At 36.9% G+C, this 8,750-nt stretch overlaps 1 protein-coding gene across 2 annotated transcripts; it reads right to left on the reverse strand.

Annotated features, from left to right (window-relative positions):
* Positions 1-1,562: 1,562 nt before the first annotated feature.
* LOC106425311 (serine/threonine-protein phosphatase 2A 65 kDa regulatory subunit A beta isoform) lies at positions 1,563-5,849 on the reverse strand. 2 transcript variants are annotated; one of them, XR_007326204.1, is made up of 14 exons: positions 5,655-5,849; positions 5,109-5,526; positions 4,220-4,466; positions 3,858-3,970; positions 3,681-3,760; positions 3,368-3,509; positions 3,176-3,256; positions 2,872-2,976; positions 2,570-2,752; positions 2,392-2,484; positions 2,175-2,314; positions 2,017-2,083; positions 1,744-1,934; positions 1,563-1,606 (listed from the first exon to the last, which is right to left on the reverse strand). XR_007326204.1 is itself a non-coding variant. In XM_048762799.1 (13 exons), exons 2-13 carry the CDS (start codon positions 5,499-5,501, stop codon positions 1,815-1,817), a joined length of 1,764 nt encoding a protein of 587 aa, XP_048618756.1. In that variant the 5' UTR covers positions 5,502-5,526; positions 5,655-5,849; the 3' UTR covers positions 1,563-1,814. The 2 variants fall into 2 exon arrangements, 1 of the variants encoding a protein (XP_048618756.1); XM_048762799.1 differs by having other exon boundaries at positions 1,563-1,934.
* Positions 5,850-8,750: the final 2,901 nt, after the last annotated feature.

An 8,750-nucleotide genomic window follows, 5' to 3' on the forward strand; every position in this document is an offset into this window, starting at 1 on the left:
TCATTAAAAATCAAATTACTTCAAATTTCAGATTCAATACACCCCCTTAAATGCCTAAACAGCTCTTGATGCTAACTTTAGGACGATGTCAAAACATGAAGAATAAAAAAGCAACCAATGCTTTTCTTGGTCTACTTCTCGTAATATACTAATGTTATAACTAAAAGCAACCAATGCTTTTCTTGGTCTACAACCTATCGGATCATATTCGATAAATCAATGTGATTTAGGGTTTCAACATAAACAAGGCCGGTCGATTTTTAATCAAGTCTAGAACAGGATGAGAACTAATCAATCGGATTCAATCAAGGCTAGCAAGCGACTTCAATTCATTCAATCGGTTTATATCAACCTAGCATACGGATTCTATGTGATCATAACATGCATATTCAATCAATCAAACAATCAAATTCGATTTCAAGCTTAGCATTAGGGTTTCAATTCAGATCAAGCAATCAAATTCGATTTCGGGTATTTAGGGTTTGGATCTATTACCTTAGGGTTTTGGTTATTAGGGTTTTAGTTTTACCTTAACCTCTGATTGAGTTGAATGGACCACCAACAAGAGAAAGGTCGCGAGCTGATCGAACTGAGATCGTCGGGTCGCGAACTAACTGGGATCGGGAACGCCTTGGATATGGGGTGAAAGGTTCTCGATCGGATTAGGTTCAAGCCGGGATGGAGGATCACGCCGGCTAGGGTTATCGCCGTTAGGGTTTAGGGTTTGAGCTCGAGACTTTTAGCTTAGGGTTTTAGAGTAATCGTGCTGATAACGTGTTGTGAAACTTAGGAAAATAGTTTCTTATTCTTATTGATCATAAACATAAGGAACCCTTTATATATAGGGAATTACACCGTCATAGAATAATGGAAAGACTTAGAAAAGGAAATACAAATATGGAAAGAGTACAAATCATAAGTCTAAAGCAAATAGGAAATCAGCCAAGGAGAAAAGGCAAGAGACTGGCCGACTCTCTCTAGGCGGACGTCGACTCTCTCTAAGCGGACGCCGACTCTCTCTCTCTCTCTAAGTATGGACCGGTTATGGAACGGGCCGGTTATGGACATCCACAATATGGTTTATAACAGCCTACGGTTATTTCAGAGACCTTTTCTCTAAAATCAAAACTACTTATACAACTAAACCTAAATTATTATACTCTTCTAAGCAAATAGATTTGGCAACATATAAATGTAATGTAAGTAGTTTGATTTGTTAGTTAAATATGGTTAAAAAAAATAACTGTAGTTATCTAATCATATTGTTTGATTGATTTAAACTAATCCACGATATAAGTTACAAAAGAAAAAAAACTAATCCAAGATATGATATTTCCGGGGAATTTGTGCAAGAGAAGTCATTATGAGGGGGTAGATAGAGTCAACGAAAAAAGTTTAGAATTGACTGTTTTCACAATCACATTGAGATTCTCTCGTCTTTGAACAAAGAACAATTTACATGCCAGGATCTAATCCTTGCATTCAGACTTGATATATAACAATATTTTTCAGTTATAACGAACATGTATGCCAACATGTTGGTCCGATTAGTTCCAACTGTATGAGACTGAACAACCATTCAAAGCGATGAGGAAACATGCATGTTCTGCGAAAAATGTTCAATAACTAAAAAGGATAACTTACAAAAAAACCAACCACAACATAACACAAGACAGTAGACAACTTAGGCAGTTTGCATGAAAAAATAAAAAAAACAGAACACAAGAGTTCTCAGTTACTTACGTTACAAAGTCTTGAGAGTTTAGAATCTTGCATCAAATAGAAAACCAGGGACAGAGATTTAAAAGTTTTTTTTAGCTCGACATCATCACATTATCAATAGATTGAAGAGCTTGGTTTGCAAAGAACCTGACATCAACATCTGGATCCTCGCTTAGCTCCACAAGCCCTGGACGAATCGTCTTCTCTACAACCTTTTATTTTTCACCACCAAACCAAAAATTAAAACAAAACCTGATGGTTGTTCTGACTTTTTAGACATATATATACACTTACCGATTGATCGACAATTGGAATGAGGGATTGAAGCACCTTAGCGACATTGAATTTGATGTTTGGAACTCTGTGGTAGTAAAAAATAATCTTGTTTATACACTTAAAATGTTTGAAGCAAAATCATGCGAGTCAATAACTAGTTTACAATGAGAACTTGCCTGTCTTTAGCCCCGGTCATCACGACAGGTAAGAGCTTGGAGCATGTGATCTCTGAGCCCATCACTGGTGCAAGAAGAGAAACCGCACGCAAAATGGTCATACGGTACAGATAGTGAGGGTTGCTGATCATCTCAAGAACCTGCAGATTAATGAAAAAAAACATTGGTTGACTCTAATAAGAAGGTAAACACTGATTCTTGTAAAACCTAGACAAACCTGTGGAACTATATGCTGCATTGCCCATTCAGGACCAAATTCTTCAGCAAGACGCTTCACATTGTTGGCAGCAGCCTCGCGGATTGAGTGGACCTGAAGAGACCGCCGCTTCAATATTTATAAGGAGAAACTGATTTGTTATTTAAGAATATCTTTGGTTTGAGAGAGAAAGCAGAACCTTGTCTTGTAACCATTGCATGCAAAGAGCGCCAAGCTTATCGTCAAAGAAGCCAACACCTAACTGACTTGCCAACAAAGGTATGTACTCAATGATAGCAAGTCTTACCCTCCAGTGTCTATCTTCAGCAAGTTCTACAATTGCTGGCAACAAGGATTGCGATAGTAGATCAATCCCAATAACCTGCCAAATATAAAATATTGGAATCATCAAGTGAAAGTCGATAAGCAAAAAAAGTTGAATAATGTTTATCTGTGAAACCATTGACATGAGAAAATTTTGTTTGGGTAAGTTGGTCAAACCTGGTTCACTTGGTCGAGTTTGCTGATGATGTTCAAGCGTACATCTGGAAACTCATCTTTCAACAGCGAAAGAAAGATTGGAAGGAGATGCTCAATTGTTGCATCCTGCATTGGAAAAATCAATGTAAAGGTTAACGTATGCAACATATACAATCCAACAAAAAAAATCTCTCTGTACAACTGATCACGGTTATGGGCACTTTCCAGGTACAATTATTGGACGAAAAGGCTGAGTTAAATACTAACGTACATCTTTCCCATCACTGTAGAGTCAACACACATCTATATTTGCGAACTGTCTTACCTTACCCAAGACTGGAGCCATTCCCATTATAACTGAAGCCAGTGCAGATCTGACGTGTTGAGATGAGTCTGTTGATAGCTCCTACAGGTAGAATTAAAAGAAACTATAAGTACTATGTAACAGCTTATAAGTGTCGAGTCATTGATTCTTTGAAAAAAATTGAGATTCTCACACGGGTCTCTTAGAATGTACCTTTACGCAGGGGAGAATGTGCTGAATAGCAAGTTCAGGGTTTAGGATCCGACAAAACTTAGTAACTTTTCCAGCAGCTGCTATGCGTACTTCAGCCTCATTGTCACGAAGTAGACGCACATATGCAGGCACCAGTTCCGTCCTTGATATAGAAGGAACATTAAATAGTATTAGGAAGAAGCAACGGGTATCATCAAATATATTGATAATCATACCTCTGAAGAGGTAATCCACCAATATAGAAATGCATATAATGCAATAGGCCTAAAGAACTTCATTAAAACATACTACATGTTTATCCAAGACTCCTTACCTAGTAGGCTCAGGTCCCACGGCTTCACAAAGCTCATAGAGCTGATTTGCTACCATGTAACGCACACGCCAAGACTTATCCTGCTCAGTGACAAAGTACAAAGATTAAACATCTCATAAGTGTAGTTTATCCAAGGATCATCATCATAAAGACTATGCAATTAGCACACATGATTACCTGCGAGAAATTAACAATCACGGGAAGAATGTGCGCAACACAGTCCTGAGGCTCCAACAATTTCCCAAGAGCAGCACAACCCTCAACCGCCAATAATCTAACGGAATCTTGATCTGATATGAAAGACAATGAAGAACCGTAAGATGAAAATAATGTTAGATAACTAAATAGATATGTGGACACTCATTTTCATCTTTATCTTCAGCTAATGCTCAGTGTGTAATGCATTTCAGTGCCTGCTGGCCGTAACTTTTTTTACATCCATCCGCCACCCGCAAAAGCATATTTAATACCGACTCGGCAATTACATGCTTAAACAAGCAGCAAAGCGACAGTGTGAACCATAACAGATAAGAAATTACCATCTTGAGTAAGATCATCAAACATAGACATAACGTCGGTCTTCAAGTGAGCTGATTCAATAGTAGCAGCAAATTTCCCCAGATTGGTTGCTGCAGCTCTTCGCACCATTGGCATATCATCTTGACAGAGCTGGGTATATATTGATCTCAACTCAGTCTTCACCGCATCTGGGGCGCTAGGGTATGCAATATGGAAAACTCCACAAGCTGAAACTCTGGCTGTGAACCATTCACCAGCTGCAAGTCTCTGTTACATCAGGGAGAGTAAACTTAAGTAATTTCCTTATTTCAACAATACAATATGCAAAGTTCTTAACGAAAAACATCTACTTGGCTTTCAATAAAGATGGCCAGTAACATAAACATCCGAAAAAACAAGTCAGCTAGTTACGCCAGACACCCTAGAAAAACCAGTATGGTCTTATTGTTTTCAACCTAGCAGTTGTCTATTCCAAAACTTTGAGAGGCTAATATAGTTTCAGTCTCTATAAGAACATATGCATATTCCAACTTATTTCTTATGAGAGTCTAATATAGTTTCAGTCTCTATAAGAACATATGCATACTGGAACTTATTTCTTATGAGAGTCTAATACAACTTCATTCTCTATAAACATACGCATACTGTAACTTATTTACTATGATAGTCTAATATAACTTTAACTTCGATCTCTATATTAACATATGAATATTGTAACTTATTTCCTATGAGATTCAAATATAACTTCATTCTCTTCTTAAATGAGTCTAATATAATCTTTATCTTTCAATATTCTTCTTGATTCCTCTATATTTTATAGATATTTCCTTATCTTTGTGTTTTCTATAATCTGGATAACATGAGAAATGAAATGAAACCACGAGTTGTTATCCTCCTCTCTTGGCTAACCTTAACCAACGGTATGAAATGCTCAACCAAATCAGTCTCCTTCATCTGAGACCCAACTCTGCAAAGCGACTCAACAGCTTTCTCCCTCACACAAGTCTCCTCAACCGTGGAGAGAGTCTCCAACGGTGGAAGCAGAACGTGCGCGTGCTCAACGCCACCAACGTAAGGAATAAACACTCCCAATTCCTCAGCCATTGCAAGCAGCACCTCATCGTCATCGTCATTGTTTTCGCTCAGAAAGGGAATCAGCTCCTTCCTCGTCCTCTCCTCGCCGAGAGCGCGAGCAATCGTGGAAAGCCTTCTGATCGAATTCAACCTTAGCTGAATGTCATCGTTTTTAAGCTCGTCTATGAGGACGGCGATGGGGTAAAGCGGCTCCTCGGTCATCGACATATTTGATCAAAAGTTCGATTCTCACCTAATACGATCAGAGAAATCGCAAACGCGAGCAATTAGGAGAAGAACCTAGCACAGATCTTACTAAGGAAGACAAAGAAGATCTGAATTGAATTTACTTCGATTCGAATGAAATGAAAACGGATTTACCGATTCGTTGGCGCCTTCACGGAGGCTGATGCAAATATTCTCCGAGCGATCCTGGAAGAAGACGACTGAGAGAGAGAGAGCGAGAGATCTTTCTCGAACCTTTTTCCTACGAACTAGTCTTCAAGCGTTCATTGAAGTGGGCTCGAAATCATATCCTCTAAATGGGTTTATGCATGGCCCATCCGCACGAATATTTGATTTGTGTTTGTTGATATCAAAATTTATAGATTTATTATAATTTATTTTTATTCTTTGAGACGACATTTGATATGGCTTTTATTTGAAGAATGTAAATTTGAAACACATGGTACAAAATATAAATGCAAATTAATTTTTTTTTTAGACCAAACATTTAACTAACTAATAAGCTGTATCGTCAAGATTATTGAGAAGAAGAGGTATGCAACCAAACCGAAAATAGGAACAAACCTATCATCACTCACTAACTTTAGTAAGCTTCTTCTTCAAAACCATGTTGATCGAATAGACTTTTACTAAACAATAGTACATAAGAAGCAACTATATATATATATACATGTATATCAGTATATTATACCGTACATTTCAATGTACAGCGGTTAAGTTACTTGAATTAAAACTCTCACACTTGAATTGAAACCATGGAACCACTATCTTTTACCACTCTTCTGAACCATTACAAACACCAATTGGATCCAACAAAGCTTGGTGGCAATATCTTGTATTGGGGTTAAAGCCTTTTTGGGATTTCATATTATTATACAAACTTTTAGATTTTGTTTGTGCATTTACTTGTTTAAAGTAAATCAATATGTTTGTGCATTTAATGATCGCAGCTGCTATCTATATTATTACCGTTTCGACCGACGACCCCGGTTTGGCATCCAGAAATCTCCCTTCGTCATCTCCTAAGATCCTTTGGTTCGGAATCCAAAAGCCTCCCTTCGTCGTCTCCAACAATCCTTCGGTTCAGCATCCAGAAGCCTCCCTTTGTCGTCTTTGACGATCCTTCGGTTTGGCATCCAGAAGTCTCCTTTCGTCGTCTCCGACAATCCTTCGGTTCGGCATCCAGCAGTCTATTCGTCGTCTCCGACGATCCTTCGCTTCGGTATCCAGAAGTCTCCCTTCATCGTCTCCGAGAATCCTTCGGTTTGGCATCTAAAAGCCTCCCTTCGTCATCAGCCGACCGGCCCCCGGCTCGTCTGCCTGTCTTCATGAATGTTGTCATCTCCACTTCAACGAGCTTTCCTTTGTCGTCATTGCCAACTCGACAACGACGATGCCATCTACGACAACCCCAAAACGGCCTATCTCGCCACCAAAACATGAAATCTGATATGACACTAATATCATCAAGATAAGTGTACTCAATAACTCATTTACCACCAAAATACATACATCATTCATCACCCAAACTTATCATAGCTCATCATAATTCATCATGAATCATCATAGCTTCTCATTCATCATCATAGCTCATCATAGCTTATTAGTCATCATCACAGATCATCATAGCTTACTATTCATCGTCACATTTAATTTATTTTTATTCTTTGAGACGGCCTTTGATATGCCTTTTATTTGAAGAATGTAAATTTGAAACACAAATTAATTTCTTTTTAAAGGACGTATAATTTTTTTTAAAAAAATTATACGTGGGTGTGTGTCGTGTATTAAAATCTATAGCTCTTGTGTGGGACCAAACATTTAACTAACTAATAAGCTGTATCGTCAAGAATCAAGATTATTGAGAAGAAGGAGGGGTGTGCAACCAAACTGAAAATAGGAACAAACCTAACATCACTCACTAAATTAGTAAGCTTCTTCTTCAAAACCATGCTGATCGAATAGACTTTTACTAAACAATAGTACATAAGAAGCAACTATATATATATATATATATATACATGTATGATCATGTATATCAATATATTATACCGTACATTTCAATGTACAGCAGTTAAGTTACTTGAATTAAAACTCACACTTGAATTGAAACCATGGAACTATTGGACCTAGCAGGCCAGCACCTCACATTCAGGCCTAACCAAAGGTGAAGCCCACTTCAGCTTTCACAGCTACACGACAAAGAAGACAAACGTAGTACCTCTGTTCAAGCTCATCAGGTGGCTCACGTTAACAGATTTGAGGCTCTTAAGGATTAGGATGACTGAGCTGTCAGAGCCACCTGTCCATTGTCTAGATTGTTCTTTATGTTGTGTATAAAGTAGAGAACCCTAGAGTGGTATCTCTCAAGCAATCCATGAACATTTTCAGTATATCTTTCTAAATTGATTCTCTCTTCTATCACCTTCTCTATTTAACCTACAGGAACCACTATCTTTTACCACTCTTCTGAACCATTACAAACACCAATTGGATCCAACAAAGCTCGGTGGCAATATCTTGTATTGGGGTTCAAGCCTTTTTGGGGTTTCATATTATTATACAAACTTTAAGACTTTGTTTGTGCATTTACTTGTTTAAAGTAAATCGATATGTTTGTGCATTTAATGATAGCGGCTGCTATCTATATTATTACCATTTGAAAATATGAATAGCAGTATAAATGATAATTGTTTGTAAACATGGATAGCAGTATAAAAAACAAGCATAAGTTCCTTTTAACATGGATAGCAGTATTAATTGTGTTCCCATATTTAACTCAGTTTAACAATTTCATTAATTATATTACCCAAACAATACATCACATCATTAATTATATTACCATAATAATAATAGTGCAGACTTTTATTTATTAGTTAATCAACATTAACTTTGTGTCAATTATAAAATCAAAATGTAAAATAACTGGATTTTACATATGGTTAAACGTTCGGTTTAGTTTGTTTTACTAAAACTTTTTATTTAATTTTAGTTTCAATCGGTGGAAAATTACGTAGCCAAAAACAAAATTCAAAGACATATTTTTGTAAATAAAATAATAACTTAAATCAAAATAATAAAAAATATATTACATTTATTGTCACTTAATTTTTTACTCCATATAATTATTTTACAAAATAAAAAACTCTTTCTCTTTCACTTAATTTAGCCAAACCCATAGAAAAGAGTCATTTTTATTAGTTTATAAAATCAGTTATGCATGTACATTGG

This window comes from Brassica napus, chromosome C7, assembly GCF_020379485.1.
Source record: "Brassica napus cultivar Da-Ae chromosome C7, Da-Ae, whole genome shotgun sequence".
Classification (NCBI taxonomy): domain Eukaryota; kingdom Viridiplantae; phylum Streptophyta; class Magnoliopsida; order Brassicales; family Brassicaceae; genus Brassica; species Brassica napus.

What these genes read in the sequence shown, in the direction of transcription:
- LOC106425311 (XM_048762799.1), bottom strand. Translation starts at nt 5,501, where the DNA reads ATGTCGATGACCGAGGAGCCGCTTTACCCCATCGCCGTCCTCATAGAC. An exon ending in TGGCTCCAGTCTTGGGTAAG is followed by an intron (nt 2,977 to 3,175) that starts GTAAGACAGTTC and finishes TTTCCAATGCAG; the next exon opens with GATGCAACAATTGAGCATCT. An exon ending in TGCAGCATATAGTTCCACAG is followed by an intron (nt 2,315 to 2,391) that starts GTTTGTCTAGGT and finishes ATTAATCTGCAG; the next exon opens with GTTCTTGAGATGATCAGCAA.